Source organism: Ixodes scapularis, unplaced genomic scaffold, assembly GCF_016920785.2.
Source record: "Ixodes scapularis isolate PalLabHiFi unplaced genomic scaffold, ASM1692078v2 PGA_scaffold10__122_contigs__length_95168666, whole genome shotgun sequence".
Lineage (NCBI taxonomy): Eukaryota > Metazoa > Arthropoda > Arachnida > Ixodida > Ixodidae > Ixodes > Ixodes scapularis.
The window spans coordinates 83,644,006-83,668,659 of NW_024609836.1; the positions used below are offsets into that span (position 1 = coordinate 83,644,006).

At 47.8% G+C, this 24,654-nt stretch overlaps 2 protein-coding genes across 2 annotated transcripts; both read right to left on the bottom strand.

Moving 5' to 3' along the window:
• Positions 1-265: 265 nt before the first annotated feature.
• LOC115315007 (sulfotransferase ssu-1) lies at positions 266-1,228 on the bottom strand. Its single transcript, XM_040206775.3, has one exon. The coding sequence runs from the start codon at positions 1,226-1,228 to the stop codon at positions 266-268; it is 963 nt and encodes a 320-aa protein (XP_040062709.1).
• A 21,180-nt stretch (positions 1,229-22,408) lies between these two features.
• LOC115315023 (neprilysin-1-like) lies at positions 22,409-24,400 on the bottom strand. The gene has a single exon (XM_029974279.3). It carries the CDS (start codon positions 24,398-24,400, stop codon positions 22,409-22,411), a length of 1,992 nt encoding a protein of 663 aa, XP_029830139.3.
• Between the last annotated feature and the right edge of the window lie 254 nt (positions 24,401-24,654).

Sequence of the window (24,654 nt, forward strand, 5' to 3'; positions counted from 1 at the left end):
ATTCTCATACACGCTTACGTGTCTCCACTCCGCGATGTGCTCAATACATCAATCAGGCCTTAATCAAGTTAGTCAAATATAATAAGGGCGATCGGAATTTATCAAATAGACATAAAAGCCAAAAAGTGTGGACACTATATACTTTCCTTTTTTGCTGACAACCTTGCACCACAAACGACAGGTATTCCAATTTAATCCCACTATATATAGAGATGCTTCACAGAGCGCAGCCAACGCAGAAGCTTTACGCGCAAGCTCACTCCTCTTAGTTCAGTCTTGGAAGGTCGTACTCTTTCCACAACTGCATCACATCACTGCCTGCCGTTTTGGTCGCAACGCGCTGCTTCATTCTTTCAATCTGTTCTGGCGAAAAATGGTTCCTCCAGTCTCCAACTACGCCCTTACGAACGAAATCTCCAGTCATCGGCTTCTTCACTGCCGCTTCCAACGACTCCTTGGTGACTTGCAGCGATCCGTCAGCTCCCGCGGCCAGCGGGATATGAGTCACCGCTGACTTCCACGCGTCATTAAATGTCTCCTTCATATTCGACAGGCTGGACACATCCAAGATGCGCTTAAGCAGTGCTGGGTCACTTCGCAAGCTCTCGCCGTACTCTTTACCCAGGAAGTCAGCCATCTTCAATACCCAGGACGCCGTGTCCTTTTTGAGGTCTTCGTAGGTCAAGAAGAAGACGTTGGGGTCGTTGCGATGTTCGTACCAGGACAACAGATGGTCAAAGTAGTCGCCGAACTCCCCTTTTCCTTCCACGAACAAATCGAAAAACTGGTCAAAGGTACCGTCCTTGAAGAAGTAGGCGGGAAAGTTCTTCATGTGGTAGCAGTACGAGACCCAGCAGTCGTATGGGTTCCTGGTGACGTAGAAGTACTTGGCCTCTTTCGAGTAAGGTGTCTTGTCGAAAGGGAGGTGCGTCTTGATGGCGCCCGGTCTCGGCATCTCTTCGGCGCCTTGAGCTCCGGTGAATTCCAAGAAGGGTGACTTGACCTCGAATTCCACTGTGTCCTTCGGAGGAACGCCACCGCTAAAGATGTTGCAGAGGAGGTATTGCATCCAGGTGGTACCGCATTTAGGATAGCCTACGATAAACACGTCATCTGGCCTCGGCTTGTAGGCGAGGGCAGAGCGGATTCTGTCGTCGTTGAAGTAGTAGCTGAGGTAGAGTCCTTCGATCTCTCTATAGACCGGAGTGGACTTTCCGATCGTTTGCATCCTCCTTGTCTCAGGTCCTGACTACGGCCTGCTGGAACCAAAGAAAAAAGAAAAAGGCAGCCTATAGGTGTAGCTAACGCCATTAAATAAGCTAGGCTTGAGAGTAACTGCACATGGTTGCCAGTTATCTGAAGCTTTCTCTGAAATCATAGGAAACGCTTTTCCGTCCTCCACAAATGTTTAAACAGTTCGCGACAGAGCAAATCAATATTACATGAGCTTCTTAACACCGAATGTAATGCTGAGGAAGTCGCAGTTTTGAATTATGACGATCGGCAATTGCGTCGGCTCTGCAGGCTCTGCACAAGCACCAAAATGGCGGCGCCCGCAACAATGTCGGGGAACAGAGTGCGGACACTCTAAGCGCAGCTCATTTAGTCTAGATGTAGCTTATTAACCTGTTCGATAACCAGAAGGAAAGGACCACTCATTTAACTCTTTATTCTGATTTTTATTCGTGGAGCTACATATCCAATTATAGGCTTTTTTCGAAAGTCAATCAATCAACGTTGCCGGTCGGCATTTCTTAGGCACGAAGCGTGTGATTGGATTCGAGTCCTTGCCGATCGCTGACGCAGCACTCGTGCCCAATCTAGAGTCACTGTATGGGTTTCCAGAGTAATGCATTCCTTTTCTTTTTGCGTTTTGCCGACAACATACTCACTCTAGCCGATCATGTTTTGGCCTGGTGAGCATCATTGGACGGTAGCGATCACGTGACAGAAGCACAGCTAGACTCACCTCTATCAGCGCTTCAAGCGGCTCTAATCGCCACTATCTTGGGTTCAGCAAACAGCTGCACACACGCACGCTCTGCTTGCTGCAGCTCATCGAACGCGCGTTTACGCGCCGTCTTTTCTACGCGGTTACCGACGTCAAAAGCCAGGAGGTTGTGTATACTTAGTGGCACATTGCCTGCCTGTTGCGCGTTTGGGTGCCGTAGCAGGTCGGAGGATGGAAAGAGACTCTTCCGGATCCCCGTTTGGAAAGAACGCAACTGCAAGACGGACGAAGAAGGCTTGGCTGGCCATAGTAAAACGGAAAGATTTCGAGCCCACTGCAACAAGCAAGCTTTGTGAAGCTAGTGCTGATTACAGCTGGTTCATTCCGCGTATCGCGCGTTGCCTCGCAATCAACAGGCTTCAACTGTGTTCGGCTTCGCACGAGCGACGCTCTTGCGATTTGGTAAGCGACGGGCTAAGCACCGGTGTTGGGTCAGATCTCTCGCTGTCGCATATCGCGTCGCCCAATTTTAGATGTGTAGCAAACTTAGCTAAACAATCGAAGGTCGCGTGCTTGCGGTTGCCTCTCGGAGTGACGTACCGAGCGAAGGCGGGTCCTTGTGACTCTGGGAAAAATTGCTTGCATGCAGTTTATATCCTCGCTACTTTCGTAGTTTCGTGAAATGGTTCTGAATAGCATTTAGATCGCAGTGTTTTCCATTCAAATTGCCTCAACGTGCTGCGTCTTTTTATTACAATGACTTCTAGGATCACTTTGAAGAGTCTCAATTCGAAACGCACAGAGCCGTTGGCAGAAACCTCCTCAAACAGAGCGCAGTCAATACGATACTTGGCGCTGGACTTGTCATCGGAACTAAGCAAAAAAAGGGTCAGAAAGCAAATTATGTAATGTAATGCTAATTATATACGGAAGCTACTCACAGCACAACATAAGCTTTTGTGTAGCCCATCGACCAGTCTAAATTAAGCTGTTTCAACACGCTCCAATGCATGTCACTATCATGGTTGCGGAGTTGCCACTCCGGATTTGGAATGATTCCGGAATCATTCCGCAGTTTCGCGACCACGAAATGGTCGCGAAAATCCTTCAAGGCGAAGTGCCAAGCCTGCGGAAAACTAATTTCGGGACAAAAAAAAAAATCCTTTACTTTAGTAATTTAAAGCCTCATCTCAGTTGGCGCCTCAGAGAAATTTGAAAAATGTATTGCATTATCAGTATTTATACTTCTGCCCTCCTTAAAATGCATTCCTGCATTTGTATTTTCAAGACTTTTTGCGTCTTTTTAAAATGCATTTCCGATACGTATCGCGATACATTTTTACAGATATATTTGAGATTTGAGTATCAGTATTTGAGCAACTATTTTCATATATCCCTGTATCTGTATTTCCAAATGCATTTTTGAATATTTCTGCCTAACCCTGCAACGCAATGCAGCTGTAAGGTGACACTTTTTACGTTTAGGAATTAGAGGAATGGAATGGAACGATTCAGCCATTCCAGGAGTGGGAACGGGCCCAGTGTCCCCATTCCTAGGAGTTGAAAGGAATGGAATTATCGAAAACTCTAATTCCCGGAATGGAATTGGAAGGGAAGGGGGGTGCCCACTCTGCAACACTGGTCACTATTGCCTTCATACCCCCGTCGGTGCGTGGACCCAAGATGGCGGCGCCATATATGGTTTTGGTTTCAGCGCCGCACCGGGGTTCTAAAACAAACCTTCAGAGTTTCGTTACTCTGGGAACCCATAGAGTGACTCTAGTCCAATCACGATCGGTACGTGCCCGAAAAATGGCCGACACGGATAATTGAAGCAGCAGCTACTAGATGGTGTGCACCTCTGGAAAGGTCCTTTTATCATACGGTCATATCCCCTCTAGATATCTAACACTCGATATAACTTTTTGTTCCGTTAACCTCAAGGCTTCGTTTACATGAATATTGCGACCGAAGCTCCTTGAATAGACCTCTTGCAAAATCGAAGCGATCCTATCGGCGTATAGTGCCCCGCAAGGCGTCTTGGGTAACTTTTTGGCTATCGTTTCGGTTTCGATTTGCCGATCTCAATTCACGACATCCCGTCACGACCAAATACAGTGCATACATTTTCAAATACTTACGCGACTTTCTTTAAACTAACGGTGCTGTCTACCAATTCACTGGAAGCCATGTTTAGAACGCATGCCCAGAACGGGTTCACATTCTTCGTTGCAGAGAGCTTAGCGGAGGTGAAAACGCGGTCCACGAAAACTCCCTAATGTCGGAACTCGCCGAACGGAGCCTTTATAGGGGAAAAAAACGGGAAAGCTAAGCTAGCTCGGTCCTTATTGTTTCGCTAGATACTTCGCTGGACACAGTGATCCAGAGACCGATTTAGTTTTACGGGCACTGACGAACATAAAACAGTAGGTATTACACGACAGCAGTGCAAAGCTCACTATAAAAAAAAAAATAACTTTTGGGGATACTTTGTAAAAACAAAAAGAACACCGTAAAGACGAGTCGGGACAATTAGAATACAATTATTAATTGCTACTTGTCCTACGTATTCAGGACAAGTAGCAAATAATACGTACCTTTCTTTCGTTAAATAACCTTGTTCCTATTACCGCGAATAAGTAGCGAAATAGCGTTACTGGATGGTTCATAAAGCCTAACGCGTTACTGAGATTCGTTACCGTCATGCAAATGTAACAGATTACCGTTACCTAATGGCTTATCAAAACTTATCGTAAAAAAAAAAAGACAACTAACATTCCAGTAGCACTGATTCTGTCGCGCGCGTACCCAACAAAAATAGTTTTTCAAATTTTTTTTTTTTTTTCAAATGTGGTACAGTGCTTTTTTAATGTTCTCGGGAAATGTATACATACACCATGAAACACAAAATACAGTGGGAAACGCGGAGAATTTCGCCGCCAGCAGTGTTCGAAACGGCGCCTACGCAGGCTGCGCCTATCGAAATCACAGTCTACTCGGTTATTCGCGTCTCAAGCTCGACGCTCGCCCTCCCGCGGCGGATACGGTAAGCGCTCTAGTGAGGGTCCCCCGATTCTCCTGCTCAGCGGGCATGGCGGAACTGCTCGCGATCATGGCTCGCGAAATGTCGTTTCCGAATGCAAACAACACTCTTCACTGTCCCAACGTAGTGCTGCAGCCGGTATGGGTTTGTACCTTACTGGAGAGTTTTAGTATTGCGCATAGAAGCAAACGCAAGCGGTGTGCGTTTGCGTTAGAGTTGCGTGCCCCATTTTGTGCGTGTGCCCCATCGCCATGCGCCACCCAAGACCGCAATTTCGGGCTCCGCGCACGCGCAGTGTGAAACGCGCAAAGCTAACGCAAATACACAGGGCTTGAGTTCGCTACTGTATCACCGGCTTCCAACGCCAACGAAACGCGCTGCAGTGAGCAGACGTGGAAGAAGGTAGGCGTTCCTTCGAACTGGAAAGGCTGAGATTGGCAAAACGACGGCGAGCAAATACAAAAGTAAATAAATGTTATGAAAAAACTAGTAATTAAATAAAAGCCTTTTTTAACTTTTGGACATTTGGTCTGGAAGTATATTGGCCGCGACTTTGGACGTTTCGCCGATTGTCAGAAGTCGCGACGTTGATAGCACAATATACTTTACCCACAATTAATGCAATTTTACATGGATTTCTCACATTAGCTAGAATGTTTTCATTGATTTTAGACTATTTTTATTTTATTTGTAATGAAAATGCAGCAATTAGAACCAGTGATGATAATTAGCACAGTTTTCATTGTCATATTTCTTCGCGCGTTTAAAATTAGATAATAAGCAACAATTTATATTAGAGTGTGAAGAATTACTTATTCAAATATTTGAATTTTAATATTATTATTATTAATACAAATCGCGGCAATGTATGCCTCTAATTAACGCCAAGGTCACGAGAATACTCTATTTAACCATAATAGTCTTTCCAGAAAGGTATAATTCTGTTTTCTTTTTAGCATATGAAAAACTCTGACATAGTTATCAAGATAGACAAACAGTTAAACGCTGGATGTAATATGAAGTCCTACTCGTCATGCGGTGCTATAAACACACACACACACACTTCAGCTGTCTGACTCGGATTCCGTCTTGGGTTGTTGCAGTGAGAGCAGCGTTTATTAGTTTATGCGTTTCGTGGACATATTGTAAAAATTTGAATTATTTTCTTATTCTTGTGCTGGGATAATTGTCATTATTTCCCATGACAATTATCTGACAGAGAAAAAGGCAGCGAAAACGCACAGATACCAGCACTGATGTTTTCAACAACTACGAATATCAGCCTCGATCGAACAATATGTCACAAAATAAAGTTTCCGCGAACAACTTTTCTAAGTAAATAATTACGATGTGAGACACATCTTGAGTCATGAAAGAATCCGAAATTAAGACCTCTATCGAGAAAATTTATCCAAAGTAAAGGTAAGTTTCGGTTTCGCTCCAGAATTAAAACGCGCATCCTTCCGTAATTAATACGCTAAACACCATTCTTGTTTTCAGGTTGAAGAGGTGACCTGCGCTTATAAAATATTAGCTTCCTCGTATTACCAGGAATAATTTATGTCGCTCAGTGAAGCCAGCACACTAGACAGGCTCAACAGCGGCACGCAACTCTAACCCTCACTAAACCCGCCATCTTGGAAAATGAGTGACGCCACCTATAGTTAGTTGGAGTCGCGAATAGGGTTAGCCGGGACGCCGGTGAGAGCCTAGCGTGGAACCCAGTGACTGGGCTTGAAAACGGTTTGTTGCCCCTGGGATCGAGTGTTTCTTAAAAAGGTGTATAGACCAACTACACTCTCTGACATCACACCACTGCGGTGGCGCTGCTGTCGGTACTGAGCATGCGCAGATCGATGCTTGGCCTGGCGCGCTCTGGTTTCTGCGCCCGCGGAGTGAGCAAGCCCGGTGTGGGAAAACGCAGTCTTGTTTGTAAACAGTGTGTTGGTCGATCCGAAAGGGAAAAGGGAAAACCACGGTGGGTAAAACTAGAATCCTTTTCATACCAAGTAGTTCGACGGCAGCCGACGCTATACGATTCGACGGGAGCCAATCAATTGCAGCTCAAAAAGTCGGTCGTCATGGCGCTCGCCGCCATTGCGCATTTGATATCACTGACTAAATGAATCACGCGCAGTGAATGCGCCATGACCCTGAGATTCTTTTTTTTTCTCTGCGTGATTGGTTCAATTGGTGATAGCAATTGGTTTATCTGGTGATTGGCTTCATCGAAACGTAGAATCGGCTTCGATCGGGGGACTCAGTGTGAAACGGAGTATACGTATATTTGTTCTTGGTGGTGCGAGAACCACTAGTACAGACCATTTTAAGACAAAGGTAGCTGTATTCTATTCATTTTAATCTGTGCTTTGTTTCTATATTAAAAAAAAAAGACTGCAAAAGGAGCAATTTTACCTCAATTTTCGCTTGCTGCTGTGAACGAACGGTAGGCAACTAAAGTGCATGTGCGTATACAGCTATGCATATGAACTACGCACCCATGTCTCTTTCAGGATGTAGCTGTTGCTTGCGGTACAAGTAAAAGAAAACGATTAAAACTCGTTCACGTAGTAACCGTTTGCTTGTACGCATGCGTATGGTATCATACGTAGGAAGAGCGATTCTGGCAGATGGTGCTAGAAGTTCCGGGAAAAAGTACGATCGAGCGCAAGTGTCGCTGACGTCGCAGATTGCCAACTGCTGGCTGCCTAAGCTTCCGTGTACTAACAACTTCACAGCACATAAAAGTCCCAGAAAACAGCCTCATTCACTCAATTACCGACACAAAAACATAGACACAGCGCTGAACTCGCAACTCTTTGTATTGTGTCTTCGCTTTCTTCTACATTTTGTTAAAAAAAAAATGAGGGACCACTTTTTAGGTAACGGTAAACCCACCGGTCGCAGACGCATTTTAGGCACCATGGGAGCACAGTATCAACGTGGACGGATGAAGGCCACCGAATCCGCGCTAACCACCACCATGCACGTCAAACGAACTGAATTGACAATCTGTTAACGGGAGGCAGAAACATACCAATCGGGGGACAAGCTCTTACCTGTACGTTGTCTTCGCTGAGCTAGTGAAAAGTTTCGTGCGATCTTGTCGGACGAGTTTTGCAAACTGCGCAGCTGGAGCCCGTGCGTGTTCCGTCGCTTCGCCTCCGCATTTGGGGCGAGGTGGGTAGAGGCCTCATCCGATTCCCGAGCGGATGTAGGTACTTTCTTCGTTGTTTATTTTTTTACCTCGAAGTCGGTTAATTGCAATGTGAAATGTTTGTTCAGATGGGTGACATCCAATAGTGTTGCGAAATTAGCACCTCCATTCCGTTCCAACTGTATAACCGGGAATTGGAGCCTCCAACAATTCTTTCAACTCCTCGGAATGAAAACACTGGACCCATTCCCACACCTGGAATGACTGAAACCCCCCATTCCTTTCATTTAATTCCTAAACGTGGAAAAAATTGACATTAAAAGCCACATTGTGCTACCATAAAGAAGCAGCGTAAAAGTGCTGACGTTATGAAATCTGGAGACGACTGCGAAAGTACGCAAAAGGCTTTCCAAAGCATTGGTTACACTAAGCCGAAGTGTGGTCGCAAAAAGCGTTTCGTGGCATTTCGTGCCACTCTAAAAATGGATCGCGCGATCAAGTCAAAGGCTTGCGAGTCACAACAGACGCCAAAAATTGAAACCACCCATTTTCTTCGCAGACAGACCGTATACTCACAACAGATACATACATCGGTAGCGTGTTCTTTGTTTGATAAGGCCATAGCCTCCTCTATACTCACAAAGCCTGGCAGTTCGACGACGGAGCCATAGAATGCCCGGTCGCAGATTTGGAGCGCGAGGATCTGGTAACACAGAGCATTTCTCGAGGAGTTTGGTCAGCGTACAGCTTCTGTAGCGGCGAGGACCCGAAACATAATTTTCAAACCCGACGAGAAAAGAAGCAGTAGCCCGAGGAACGCGAGAAACACGAGCGGACATTCCATCGCACGGGAGAACAGTGTTTCGGCGTCTCGCCGCAGCGGGGCGCCCGTTATATAACTCTTGTCTGCCGCTCTACCTTTCCACTTTCGGTGGCCACGTCACGTGACGATCTGCCAGGCTTTGTCAGTATAGAAAAGGCTATGATAAGGCCTTAAAAATGTCTAGTTCGTGCGTGAACCATCGCATCCCTGCAATCGACCGCTTCCGCTCAAGACGTCGCACCCGCCACAGATTCACGGGTAAATTGAGCGTATGTTGTCTCAGGAACTGTTCCCGAAGAGCTGGATAGGTAGCGACACTTGTGCACAAGCTGTACTCAGCAACGAAGCGGGGATTTGAAGGTCAAGGGGCCTCCAGCTGCTACCTCACGGTGATACCTGTGAAAGGGGGAGGCCAAGGGATGCACGTGGAAAATATCTGTTGCAACCCAAAAGACCATGAAAGGGACATTCAGCGAGTAGTGTCTGCAGTGGTGGAGGAAGCAGGAAGAGAACCCGTAATCATCGCCGGAGACTTCAATGTAGCTCACCCGGTGTCGATACGTCACACCCAAGGGCAGGAGATTGGCCGCAGTCATCAACCAGGAGCGTTTCATGCTCCTCACGGACGCAGACCAGCCGACGAGGACCAATACCACCTCGGTGGTATTGTGACTCGCGAGGACCGGTTCCAGTTCGTGCAGGGACACATGTCCGGAGTTGGTCCTTGGTTAAGAATGTAGAAAATGCGGAATGGAGGAATCTCTTGGAACAACGACTACTGCATACTGAAACCTATCATACAGAAACAAGGTTTTCGGGGAAGGATGGTTTTCAGAGAAGAGAGAGAAAACCAAGATCACGATTTGGGACAAGTGGAGCAAAGAAGTCATCAAAAATATCGAGGAATGGACCAGGTCGATTTCAGAGAGCATCAAACCCTTTGTTACTGAGGTGGAGCGCAAGGACAAGGACCCGGATATGGACAAACACCTCCTATATACTAAAGGGGAAGGACGGCGTGCTCTTACTAGAAGATGGAAGAGGCAGCGGCATAATAAGGTCCTCAAGAAGAAACTTGCGGAGCTGACGGCACAAGCCGACGAGTACGCGATCAAGCTGTCCAGCCAAAACTGGTACGAATTATGCGACCGCATAAGAGGGAATATCGGAGCGGCACAGTCATGGAACCTTTTGCGGGCAGTTATCGATCCAGAAAAAACCAAAACGGCCACTACCAACCGTCTACGTCGTTGGTTTTCAAGATCCCAGGACCACAAGACTACATTATGAACCAACTGGCCGCCAGATACCTCTTCCTCAACCCCCCGGGGGTACAGCCTGACTACGAGGGAAGGGAGAACCCAGACCTGGACAGACGCATTACGCTGGGAGAACTCGAGTATGAGCTGGGAAATATGAGACAAACAGCAGCGCCGGGGCCGGACTGTATTACGGCTAAACTCCTCGACAACTTGTAAGAGGAGGACCTCAGGGAGCTGGTCCGGCAACTCAATTAAGATTACTGGAAGAACTTCCCTTCCCCCATCGTGTCCATCCAGGACGCCACATACTCCAAGAAGTTTGTCAACAATTTCATCTGTATCACCCACCCCTCTCTGTAGAGCCTCCGGGCCTTGAGAGTACGAAAATAAATAAATAAAAGAAACCTGGGTGCCTGTAAAACGGCCGATGTAAGGTTCATCCCCAAGCCCAAGAAGGATTTAAGGTGCAACCCCACCGTGCATGACGTTTTTCTGCTTTTCCGACGGCTTATAACTTTCTTTCTATGTATCTTGCAATTATAAAGTTAGTGTCAAATTAAAGAGCAGTTTTTCAACAATGCTTTAATGTCTTGATATCACGATTATTTTTAGTTGTTAGTTAATTATTTGGCTTTTAATAGACCACAGTCTCTAATATTGAAAAAATTATTTCTCGAGTTATAACGTCCAATAGTCCACGATATTTTACGTGAGCGTTCGGTTAGATGTAATAAAATAAAAAAAAATTAAGGAACAAACTGTACAGATAATGTATATTTTAAAATAAAAAATGAAGTTTAAAATTGTAATATTTTATGGCGCTATAAAAACGGAATAACGTCAACTAATCAAAATAACGAGACATTAAATTATGAAGCATCCTTCGATATTACATTTTCCAGAACTTCCATATCGATATATTACACGTTAAGAATGTTATAAGACCTCAAACTTTTCCCATTCAGTTACGGCGAATTGTAGTTTCTTAATATAAAGTACAGATGGCGACACGTGTTCAAGAACAGCTTGATGTGCGTTTTCCGTCGTGTGCCGCTTGGAACGCCACGTGAAAGACAGAAAAAGCGCCAGATGTCAGGGTGTCAGACGCCTGGATGCCCGCAGTGAGCGAGCCAGAGATGTGAGAACAACAAGCGCGAGACTGCGGGTGCACCACAGCTACTTTTGCGCGCGTTCTACTGTGCGTCGGTACACATGCCTGACGCGATCCAAATGAAATGAGCGCCATGAAATGCATTCTGCCATTTCAAATACAGCCACGTATGCGAAAACATTTTAATGTTTTTATCACTTGCATAAATCATTTATGATATCAAACTACGCTTGTCGGAATGGTTCGACTATATTTTGTTTCAAAAACCACTTCGGTGGCTCTTAAGTGGCAATGACATTAAAACGTCTCAGTTCCTCTCAGCCAACGCGCTGGCCCATAAATCTATATTTGTCAGGTTTAAATATCGGCCGAGGTGCCCGAAATCCGACGGAGGCCAATCTGAGATTTCGGTTGCACGTCAATAGATCTATGGTTAGTCAAAATAAACCCGCAATATTTTTTTTTATTTGGGCGTGTTAAGTGCGTTTTGTTAGTTTGGCTTGTGAAACCCTAAGATCTGAATATTTGCTTTGCTTTACCTTAGTTCGGAGCGCAACCAACGCTACGGGCTGATGAAGCCACTGAAGCAGCGCCAAGAGCGCGAAGTTAAGCTGTTCGTTCTCTTTCTGTGCCTATGCGGTCGGGCTAAACTAGACCCACTAAATAAGCTACGCTTCATACAGATATGGATGCTTGAAGTGATGGTTGTCAGTTATCTGAAGCTTTATCTGAAATCACAGGAAACGCTTTTCCGTTCTCCACAAATATTTAAACAGTTGGCGACAAAGCAAAGCAATATTACGTGAGCTTCCTGACACCGAAACTATTGCTGAGGAAGTCGCACTTTTGAATCATGACGACCAGCAGTTGCATTTGATTTGTTACTAACCACCAAGATGGCGGCACCCAAAACAATATCAGGGAAAGAATTGCCGATACTCTAACCGCCGAATTCAGAAACCTCACTCAAACTACACTCAAACTGAAGGGCCCCTCCACTTCCTCGAGGAAGGCGGAAGGGCCGGCGCTGGCCAATCGCGACGGCGGATCCGTCTTCGCGATTGGCCAGCGCCGGCCCTCGCGCCTTCCTCGAGGAAGTGGAGGGGCCCTTCAGTTTGAGTGTAGTTTGAGTGCGGTTTCTGAATTCGGCGGTAAGTGTAGCTCATTTGGTCTAGCTCACAGGATAAATCAAGTGCGGGGGGGGATCGTTGGCCGAGTGTGTTGTGGCACCGCAGGTCAGAGCACGTGGAGAAATGCTCGAGTGCGAGCTCCGTTCAAAGCACGGAGCTCCCGCTGCAGAGCGTGTAGGGACTAAATCCCCTCGATGTATTTCCGTTGGTCTGTCAAATAACCTCAAAGCTGCCAGTGCACGAGGCCCGTGTCTCGACCGGCCCTTGGACACAAATGGCGACGCAGCACTAATACATTCGAGTTGCCCGTGTGGCACGCGGGCCACACGGGCAACTTGAATGTCATTTACAACGAATGACATTCATGTGATCAACGAATCGGCTCGCGATCTCTCGCGCGTGGAATGCCCCACGCTCGGAGTGTCGCGCGCTGATTGTCCGATCCTTCAAATGTCATTCGTTGTAAATGGAATTCGAGTTGCCCGTGCGTCGAACGGGCACCGTGGGCACGGGTATATAATGACTGGCCCTTGAAAGCGAATGGCGGCGGAGTGCCCGCTCGTGGCACATGTCTTGCGCGTTTTCACAATTATGGTTGGCGGTACTTGTAAGAAACGCCTTTATCAAAGGGCAGCAGGGACCCTGGGTTCAGTAGCCCATCTGCATCTTACCGTCGTGCGATCGTGTATCACATATACTGCGTAACGCACGTTAAAGACCCCGAGCTAACAGCTGCACTGCACTTTTTATAACCTTCATCGGGTAACAATGTCGTCCTACGAAATTGCTGCTCTCTAAGAAACTAATGACTAATTGTGAATGCGCCGTTACATCGCATTTTTAATGTGTGTTCGCGTTCTTTTTTATTTTTATTTTTTTGTCTACATCTTTGATTATGAGGCTTTTACTTATAATGAAACAGACTATAGTTGTCAGACTTTTGGAAAAATATTATATAACTAAGAAAATGGCACGTGAACGTAAAAGTAAAAAAAAAAAAAAAGAAAAAAGAAAAACGCATCGGCGCACTTAATAAAAATAATTGAAATAATAGAATTGATTTTAATTGTGTTTTCAAAGGTTTGAGCGCCCCAAACGCTATAAAAGCGAGCTCGGTGCTTTGGATGGTGCGCTTGTTCACTGGAAGTGTAGTTCAGGACAGTATGCTCGCACTTGTATGTTCCGCTTCGCTCGCAGGATAAAACCAAATACTTTATTGGTCATGTATTTAGTGAAACAAAGCTTACCTTCGGTATATGTGCAATGCCCTCAGTTTTCGCGTGATTACACGCTTGTTTATCATTATTATTTTCGTTTCCCACAGCGATTTAGTTTGTGCTCTTTTGTGTGCTACATGAATTATTAGAGACCAAGGTAACCCAAAAGCATTCTTTTTCGTGGATTCTAAAAAAAAAAAAAACTTATGCAATTGTCACGTGTGCCACAACCAATAGAAAATATTCTAAGCCTTCTAAGCTTCACATATGACCGCTTGCCTGACTAAACATTGTTGTTTGTCAAGAACGATTGCGATCGTATGAAATCACGTGGGAAAAACTCGTTCTAAGCACGCGACCGTTGGCATGCAGTGAATACTCATAATCGGCGCCGAGATGATTGGTGGCCGTCAGCAGGTGGAGTTTTTCTACCAACCCAGAGTTAGAATGTTTCCTTCTTTCTGTTGTAAGCAATCATGAGACAACTTACACCAAATCCGAGGGTAATAAATTACTATGAGCATTAAACACAATGGCCTGAGCAGTATATGTGTACAAGCTTTAGCTTTTGATGCACCCTTAACTTTCGATACGCTCAACGCTAGTGTAAAATGTAGGGCTGTTTCTTAATCAGCGTACCATGTGCGTGCTTACACTATATTTTATATAACGTCAAAGCCTACCAGTTTGCATCGTTTCCATTTTTGCACACCACTACTTGCGCGCATGAATCACCAAATTAAGACTGGCTCAGGATGTCACAAAAACAATTTACAGTTTTTTTTTTTTTTTTTTTTTTTACCGCAAAAATAAATCACGCATTGCCTAATGCTCATTCTCCGCCCGAAGGTAGCGCTAGGTTACAACCAGATGCCAAAGTTTCATCCCGAACGGACACCTTATTCAAAAGTTATAAGTGATTTTCTGAAAATTCCAATGGGAAAAATGGAGCCCATTTTTGCCTGTTTTTCGTTTCTGGTTCCATAGAGCCCCATGTATTCGAAAACTCCGTCGGCCGCTATTTTCCCATTGAACTTTTGAGAAAATCATTTATAATTTTTGAAGGTATCGTATTGGGCTGAAACTTTGACATCTGGTTGTACCTCTAGCGCTACCTATGGGTGGAGAATGAGCGTTCGGCGATGCCTAGTTTATTCTTGCGGTAAAAGGAACCCTGTCTTTTTTTCTTTTGTGACACATTGCAAGTTGCTTAAACTATGTGCAAAAGCTATCAACAGACCCATAATCTTTGCCTGGTCAGTCATTGCATTTATCACCGAATTCGTATTAAAATTAATAATTATTCTTTATTGCTGTGAGTGTATTTTTAACCTCGGCATTTTTTATTATGACCCCCGCACCAGTCCTACTTTGGATTTACCAAACTCAACATCTAAACCTGAGTGTCATTTTTTGTGTTTTCCAGTCTCGTGGTTTGGGTCAAAATAAACACCCAGCTACCTAAATGAGACACCTGACCGCCCAAAAAATAGTCTTTTCTTTTAGGTAGTTAATTCCTCAAGCTAGAATTTTGGAAACCAGACTATGACGTCATCATGTTTTGCTGGAAATCCACAAAGATCCAAACACATGCATGATAAAAGGGCCGGCCCGTCATATTGCCGCCCGCAGAGCCGAGAAAGCAACGCTCGGTCACGGACTTCTGGAAGATTCGTGTTCATTCTTGCACCAGACGGAACTTTCGCCCTGTTTTCTTGAAAAAACGGTTCAAGTACAGGCGAGCTGGTGGATATTTACCATGATGGAACTTAACCCGAGACTGGGGTAGAAACAGAAACTTAAAAGTAGAAGGGACAGAGACAAGTGAAGAAGAGAACGGATTTTGGGTTACCTTGGTCTCTAATAATTCATGTAGCACACAAAAGAGCACAAACTGAATCGCTGTGGGAAACGAAAATAATAATGATAAACAAGCGTGTAATCACGCAAAAACTGAGGGCATTGCACATATACCGAAGGTAAGCTGTTTTCTTGTCCTCGAAAGTGCCAGTTCATCCTCGCCCCGAACGCACGACGCTCGAACCTTCTTTTCCGAACTTTCGAGATGGTGACATGACGCACTCTAGATAAGCAGCTGCCAGCGACCTTGTCGAGTCAGTCTCGCTCTCGCTCTTTGTTACGCTGCCGAATCGCCGCCTGCTTTTCTGCTGCCTCGACGCTCTTTGTTTACTTTTTTTTTGTTTGGAACAAGTTCGCCGATTAAACCTTTATTTTTCAGTTCACTGTTCGTCCTCTCGTCACCTTCATTCGTATCAGTAAAAATATGATCACATTGTAATATGTGTCAGTGGCCTCTGAAATCTCCGATAACGGCGCACAGGCAATTTTATATTTTTCAACGCGTCGGTAGTTTTGTTGTGCATGTGTCTCACCATTTGGCTCAGGACGATTTTTGCGTTTTGTTCTGCCTACATTTGCTGGAGACGTCAGCTCGGAGCGTGGCAACTGGCCCCCTTGCACGAGAACTGGCGCAGCCGTGCGTGTTCCAAAGAAAGCTCGTGCAGAGTAAACCAAGCAAGGGACCAGGGATCTCAAATTCGGGATTTAGAAGAATATCCAACTGTATCGAAGAGCCACCACACACGATTTCTCGCATTGATGTACAGGCCTGGAAGGCGATCCCACCGCCATCTGTTGGTTCAGAATCACACTAACCAGGGGTGGGGTTGCACCCTAAACTGAAAATCTTCGACCGAGCTCGCTGCCATCGTGCCTGGGGAAAGCGTTCCAACGCGATATTAACACGAGACTCATGAAGCATATCGACAAAAATCGACTTCTGCCACGCACACAATTTGGATTTCGACCGCACACATCCACGCAAGGTATTGCTCTGAATAAACAAGGATCTTTTAGAGGACCTCCCGATCGGCCAGGCGAGTTCCATTTTCGCGGTAAACTTGAAAGTTGCCTTTGACAACGTATCACACGAAGGTATCTTACGAGGTCTCAGTCAGGTCGACTGCGGCAAAAAGAACTACAACTACGTACGAAGCTTCCTCACGGACAGAACGGCGACTCTTACGCTAGGGCATATCAAGACGGGAGAATGTAAGCTCAGACCGAAGAGAATACCTCAAGGCGCCGTCCTGTCCCCGTTGCTCTTCATCTTGGCGATGCGGGACTTGTCAGGGCACTAAAGGAGGTGCCTCAGGTAGAGCACGCCATCTACGCGCGGACGACATGATTCTGTGGTGTTGTTCCGGGAGCGACGGGCAGACCGAGGACAGTCTTCGGAGGGTGGCTGAGATCACGGCGAACTACGCCCAGAGCTGTGACCTACGGTGTGCCCCAGAAAAATCCGAACTGCTAGTTCTGTGCAACCCGCGAGAGAAACAAGTAGATCACATTAACAATATAATTGACGGAGAGGTGGTGACCAAACTCAAGGAGATGGGGCTTTTAGGACAGCACATCCCGCAAGGTTTGGGAAACAAGACGACGCTGAACAAACTCGAAACGATGGCTATGCAAGTAGGCGGAATGATGACAAGCATAAGAAACAGGAGACTTGGGATCAAGGAGAGAGAAACGGTACAGGTAATACAGGCCTTCATCGTTTCAATACTGACCTACGAGACGCCCCATTTAAAGCTCAATAAAACAGACATGGGGATCTCAACATTATACTGAGGAAGGCATAGAAGAACGCTTTGGGATCGCCGAAACGGACGTCCACGGACAAGCTACTCAGAGTGGGAGTTTACAACAGCAAGGAGGAACTACACGAGGCGCAAAGAATCTCGCAGTTGAGGACACTGGGCACCACCGACAACGAAAGGTGGCTACCAGATACGCTGGGAATGGCGGCTCCCGAGGCACCCAAGACCGGGGGGGAATTCGGCGGGGGAAGGGGGGGGGGGGGGAAGTGTTGCAAAAGGCCCCCAGGAGACGACCTTGCCCTTCTAAACCGACCGGCACGGGTGAACGCCCTGGAGCACTGTCGCCAGGTGGCTTCGGTCAGCTGCGCCCTTGGTACACGGGGACGAAGTCACCCTCTCCGAAGGATCATCGAGTTGACTCACGCCAGTGGGTGGTTTGAGGTGGTTAATCCGAATCAAGACTGCATGTATAAGCTAGCTGATCGAATCGAGTGCTCGAGTGAGGGATCACGGGAGCGTTGCGTTGCAAGCCGCTAGGCAAACCGGAAGCCTCTGAAACAATCGAAAGGTCACGAGGTTCGCGTTGTCATCCTTCGACACCAGGTGCCGCTACTGGTCGATCCGAATTCATGTAAACGCAGTGGGTGAAGTGGATCCGATTCGCTAACTGGACCGATACGCTGCTGTCGCTTCCATGTAAACGTAGCCACTGGCTACGTTTACATGGATGCGACTGCAGCGCATTGGATCCAGTTAACGCATCGAATCCGTCCATGTAAACAACTCGGAGCGGATCGGATCCGATCCGATCCGCTGGGACGGGGTGGTTTGAGATGGTTAATCCGAATCGAGACTCTCCATGTATACGCTAGCCGATTGGATCGAGTGCTCGAGCGAGGGATTACAGGAGCTTTGCTTTGCATGCCGCAAACCCGACACCTCGGAAACACTCTGAAGGTCACGAGGTTTGCGCTGTGATCCTTCGACACGAGGTGCTGCTACTGGTCGATCCGAATCCATGTAAATGTAGTGGTTGAAGTGGATCCGATTCGCTAACATGGATCCGAAGCGCTGCTGTCGCATCCATGTAAACGTAGCGACTGATCGAATCGGATCCGATCTGAGCCGTTTACATGGACCGATTAGATTCGTTAACTGGATCCGATGCGCTGCAGACGCATCCATGTAAACGGCGACCCGACAGCCTTGGGACGCCCTCAACAAAGGAAGAGGCTTTACGCACCTTTCCCAGCTTAGATAGCCCATTGGGATAATCCCATAACGCACGGAACTATCCCCTAACGCGTGTGGCAGTGTATGTGAGCGAGGGGAAGGGCATACCTGAATGTTATTAACAATAGCCCCAGAGTTTCGGTGAAGGCCTGAACCCTGGGGATTCCCTGCTAGAAATGTGGGGAAATGTGCCATTATAAAAGGAGCAGCAGGCGACTGCTAGCGTGTGTTTTCGAAAGTGTTCTCTCTAGTGTTGAACTTGTTCATATGTATATTAACAGAGTTATACGAGACACTCCTCCTGCTTCCTGGTCCTTTGCGATTCCGGCTTCCAGATAAGATCCTGCCTGGCTCAGCTCCCTGCCGCACACCAAGTGCCCGGACAACCACTCGGTCCCAACAGGGACCGAGGAGATGGAATACCAGATACGACAAAAGTTTACAATAGGGCGAATCCCACGGAACATGCATCCGACGCAGGACGAAGGACGGTGGAAAGCGCGGACTGCGCAACTCGCTCACTTGAGAAGGGACTCCCTACGTGGACGCCTATGGTCCTGCGAACGGTGTAGCCACGATCGCCATGGCAAAAGCTGCCGGAGATGTGATAAGAGTGGCCTCGGGGCGGGTGGACTCGGTGGAGTGAGCGGAAGAAGTAGCCATTGCCCTCGCCGTCAACTGCAACTCCAGAGCCACAGTGATGACTGACTCGCAGAAAGCCTGCCGGAATTACGTTCAGGGTATCCTTGGACGGCCAGTGCTATTCATTCTAAAAAAAAAGCCAACAAATTGGGGATGCATGTCATTTGGGCACTTGGACACATGGGTCACAAAGGAAACGAGGCGTTTAATGTCCCCCGGAACTCGTCTCCATGCCCTGAGGGTCCATCCCCAGACATGCCCTATAACACGTACTTTGCGACTCAACGTCAAGCGAGGCGGCAGTTTCCACTACCGAATAAGGGAAACAAAGAGGAATAACATCTCTGGAGAAGACTACAAACGGACACGATCATCATACCAGCAAAACTTTACACATGGTATCCAAAACGCTTTCACACGCCGAGATCTTCCTTCTGCGACGCAAGACGGGCCGACGTGCATCACCTAGTATGGGTATGCAGTCCTTACACCAATTGAAGAACCTTCGACAGAGAAGTGGGAAGCAGGATTGCGAAGCGAGAATGCCGACAAGCAGCACATGCTTGTAGGAAGTGCTCTCGCAGTCACCACTGCAATTGGAGCCCTAGACTAAGGGCACCCACCTATCTTCTCTACCACTTTACTTCTATGTCCCCCCTACTATTCCACCTGCCATTAAACAGAGTCCTCAACAACAACAATTAACACAGGTAATCAGGGCTTAAAGTCTGGGGAACCTCAGGGGGTCTCGGACCCCTTACTGATTTTAACGGATGGTCTGAGACCCCCCCTCCACAGCCCCAGTATCAGTGAAATCAAAAGCATATCTTGCAATAAAATAGCTTATTTTCAGAAATCAGACATTTGGGGATTAGCAATTTGAGGGTTGCAGGTACAGCGTGGGTAGATTCAGCAGTGGGGTTTATGGTATGTGCATCTAGTACATCTCGTAAACCCCCCCCCCCCCTTTCATACTTCCTACTTACGGGAGACTTTAAGCACTGCAGGTAATACCTTGAACTTCAACACACGCATGGAATGCGCAAAAAAGATCCATTGGCCAATCCTTAGGGAATACATTAGCATGACCTTTGGGAGCGCCACACACGGCACCCTTTGAGAGACGCTAACGCCAACCCCTTCAGGTTCCTGTTATGGCTTTCTCGTTTGCTTCCTCCATTTTTCGCTGCCTCTTTTTGGCTTCGTTACGGGGTCAGTGTTAGCGTTTCCCAAAGGGTGAAGTGTGTGGCGTTTCCCAAGGATCATGTTAACGCATTCCCTAAGGACCCACCAATGTATCTTTCTTTAATTTTTGGCCACCTACTTGGACCAGCGCTAGTACTTGGTTCACGCTCCATTTTGTAGCGCAAATCAACGCATGCATGCTGCGCACACCTGCAAGTTGAGACTTGCCCCAGCATCCGCTCGAGCATTGGCTTCCGTCCAGTGACGTCGCCTCTTTCTCGCCTTTGTCCTTCACTACTCTTGTCTCCCCGCGGCGCGCTTCCCTTTCCACTGTTTTGTCCACAGACGGACGCCGTCAGCTTTTCCCTGTCATGTAAGTACTGCTCACGCATTAATAATAAATCAGGGCGATGTTCGAGAACACAAATACTGAAAAAGGACCACTGTAGTCGAGGTAAACAAACACGATGGCACGAGCGTTTCTATTGCCTTGAGGGTGCCTTCACGAAATCGCCGCACGAGTAGATGGACCTTCCCTTCTAGGACGTGCGGGTTTATCACCGCGAAACACGACCAGAATTTAGTCAATGATAGCGTTCTACGCGGAACGATGAGCTTCGACCACGCCGACGATCATCACCGACGCAATCCTTTTCAGCAGATAGCAGGAAACACGACCTGCATGCAACGCGCGCGGCCGTGCTCCCCTCGACGTATGATTGGTCTGTCGGTGTGGTCACTTCATTTGTTCCCAAACGTAGCGAAAAATTTCAGCCCGGCTCAACTCCTTGCGGTGCGAACCAACACGAACGAACGGCCTTTTGACGCTTCGTTGCCCCGGCAACTTGTCGTTCTAACCTACTGCACTCGTTTCTATGCCTAGCAGCCGCTCTGAACGCAAGTACAGGGTTTCACAAAAGAAAATTTACACAGTCTTTTTTACTGAAAAAATAAACTAGGCATCGCCGAACGCTCATTCTCCGCCCAAAGGTAGAGCTAGAGGTCACAACCAGATGTCAGAGTTTCAGCCCGATCTGATAACTTAATCAAAAGTTATAAGTGATTTTCGAACATTTCAATGGGAAAATGGAGCCCATTTCTGCCCGTTTTCGGTTTCTGGTGCCCCATGTGTTTGAAAACTCCGTCGGCCGCCATTTTCCCCATTGAAATTTTCAGAAAATTACTTATAACTTTTGATTAAGTTATCGGATCGGGCTGAAACTTTGGCATCCGGTTGTGACCTCTAGCGCTAGCTTTGCGCGGTGAATGAGCGTTCGGCGATGCCGAGTTTATTTTTGCGGTAAAAAAGACCGTGTAAATTTTCTTTTGTGACACCCTGTATATGATCTAGCTTGACTAACGAGTCACATCCAGGTCGACGGACCACACCGGAACCGGATTTTCGGCTGCGGTATGAGTTTCCTACAAATCATACGATAAAACGTTTTAATAAATAGATCGCCGCCCTAAAAATCGTCTTCAGTGAAAGTCCCGTGCTCTCAATCAGTTATAAAGTATCAATACTATTATTATACTCGCTCGAAACATAGACGCATCCAACATAAAGGGAACGGAGAGAGTTGTGCTATAATGGCGGCGATTCCATGATTATACGGTCGTCAGTTTCAGAACATTGTGCACCCATGTCAGAAGCTTTTGCGTGTGCATTACTCCGCGCGGCCCTTGGAACACCAGTCATAGGCCCTCCTTTATTAAATTTAAACAAGTCAAGGGCAGGCGGTGTTTAACCCCAATAAGGAGAGAAACTGAATTAATGAGAGGAGATGAGAGCATGCAGTGACGTCAGAGCGCCAATCTTTGATTGGAAGGACCACTGACTTGGCACTGTGACGTCATTGCATGCCCTCATCTTCTCTCCTTCAGTTTTTATCGGAGCAAAAAACCAATCGCCCTCCTAATTACTTAAATTTATTGAAGAAAGACCAATGACTAGTGTTCCAAGTCTATTGTGGTGCAGTATGCCTTCAAGGACTCCTGAGATTGCACGCGGCACCACGCATGCGGATCGCGTCAAGGAAACAAGCATGTACTGTCACGCGAAGTCATCGACGAACCGTCGGTACACGAAAAGACCTCGGCGAAGGTCGGGTTGGCCATCAGCGGCTCGTTGCACAAGGCCTCCGCGTCGCTGGGATCGTCCCTCGAGCACAGCAGGTAGCAAAGCGCGAGGAAGAAAGTCTGTTCCTGGTTGTAGTCCCGGAGACCCACGAGGCGAGTTTTGTTCTGCTGACTCGTCGTTTCATTGAACGCGTCCCACAGAAAGGTTAGGGACGCCGCCCTGTACGCCTTGATCATCTGGTTGCCGTGGCGCCCCATGTGCTTCTGGTAACAGCTGAGCCGGCGCAGGAGCGCCTTTTCGGGAGCGGGATGCCCGATCACTTTGTCCAGGAGCAAGCTGAAAACGCCGTCGGCGATCAGCGAGCCCAGAGCGCCGAACTTGACAGCCGGCGGTACCAGAGGATCGTAGGTCGGGAGGGTCAAGGAGTGCGTGGGCATCAGGATAGCGCCGTCATGCACCGAAAACGGCGGCCATGACTTCCCGGGCGCGATGTACCTGACCTGGTCCGTTCTGCTGAGCTTGAGAAAGCTCAAGTTGCGCGCGCGTGCGTACCGCACAATCTCGATCCAGTTATCGAGGAATATCGAGTTCAGGTTGGGCAGTTCGATGAGGGCGGATGCTTCGGCTTCAAGTGCGGAATCCTGGTAGTCGTGCGTGACGCCCAGTTTCGCCGGCAGTCGGTTCATGAAGGGACCCAGCCAATCGCTTGACGAGATCCGTCCCCTTAGGCTGCCGTATACGCTTTCGACAAGATCGCGGGTGTCGTTGGCAACCTCCGGATCCGGCTTTAATTTGGCTTGATGAGCGAAGAGGGTCCAGCCCAGCAGCATCTCCGTCAGTTGCAAACAGTCCCAGGGCCGAGACTGTAAAGCGGCACCGAGGTCCCCGAAGTGGTAAAGCACGGCGAACCTTTTCCAGGTGTAAGGGGACAGAAGCTGGACCAGTGCCCATCCCAGATACAGGTGAACGGCCCTGTCGCCCTGCTCTGCCAAGAGGCTATTGAAAGCCATTAGGTATTGTACGCTGCCCACGTGAATCTTGAGCGACTGGCCGGTCACTAGGCCTAGTTCTGTTTCGAACAACGTCCGCCAGCGCTCGAGGCTTACGTGGTACGTCAGGTTCGCCAGGCCGGCTAGTGAGAAGACGGTGACGGCATCGACTCTGTAGAACTGGTCGCCCAGGTAGCGGAAAACTGCCGCCTCGACCTTGCTGAATTCCTCGAAGCTTTGCAGCCCAACGTCGTGTGGAGCTGCCAGGTGGTCGCGGAACTTGCCGTGGTACTCCTCGTAGTTGCTGTACCGGATGATTTTCTCCCGTCTTCGCTTCATTTTCAGGACTTGGTCGCAGGGCCAGAGCAACACGGCTGTGTGGTTCTCGTAGTAACGCTTCTCGATCACGAGCAGAATGGACAGGTTGAGCTTGATCTGAAGTCTCGTGATAGACTGCAAGACGTCCGGATTCGAGGAGGGGCTTGGCCACTCCAGGAGCGTCCCCCTCATGATATCCGCCATGGACGCGGACTCCTCGCTTTGGGCCAACACCTCTTCGCAAGACTGAAATAGCTTGGCCACCTTCTCGAGTGGGCTTTGATTCTTCAGCTGCGGGCTTGTCTTCCTCAGAAGGACCGTGACGTGGTCGAGGTACTGCTCCGCCATAACAGATCCGAGGTGGTCGCGGGTCCAGCCGTGACACACGTGCTGGTAGAAGTTGTCGCAGGGCTTGACGACCGGGTTGAGGCTGTGGTTGACCAGGTGACTGTAGCGCGAGCAGGACGGAGACCGGCACGTGGCGAACGAGTCGTTACGGGAGGTCGAGATCCTGAGGAGGCTCACGAGCAGCAGAATCACGACGACGACGAACAGGGAGAGACAGAGAAAGCCGATGGCCTTGAGCAAGACCTTCTTGCCACTGGAATCCCAGTGAGTATGCGAAGACCGCATCATTTTCCCGTTGTCTGTGGCGGCTCTCTTCTGAACGCCGTCGTGGTACGTGCAAAACAAAAACAAGCAAAATACAAGATGATTTTTGTTTTGTTTACAGAACAACCGCCCTTTTCTGTTTCCCACACTCTTAGAAGCTTCTGCATCGAGATGCAGTCAGGTCACACAGTGAGAAAGGCGATCGGTGTCATACTCCAATATCTATATGCTGTCTCAGTGGCAAAAAGAGTAGACACCTCTTTGGCCGTTGAGGCTGC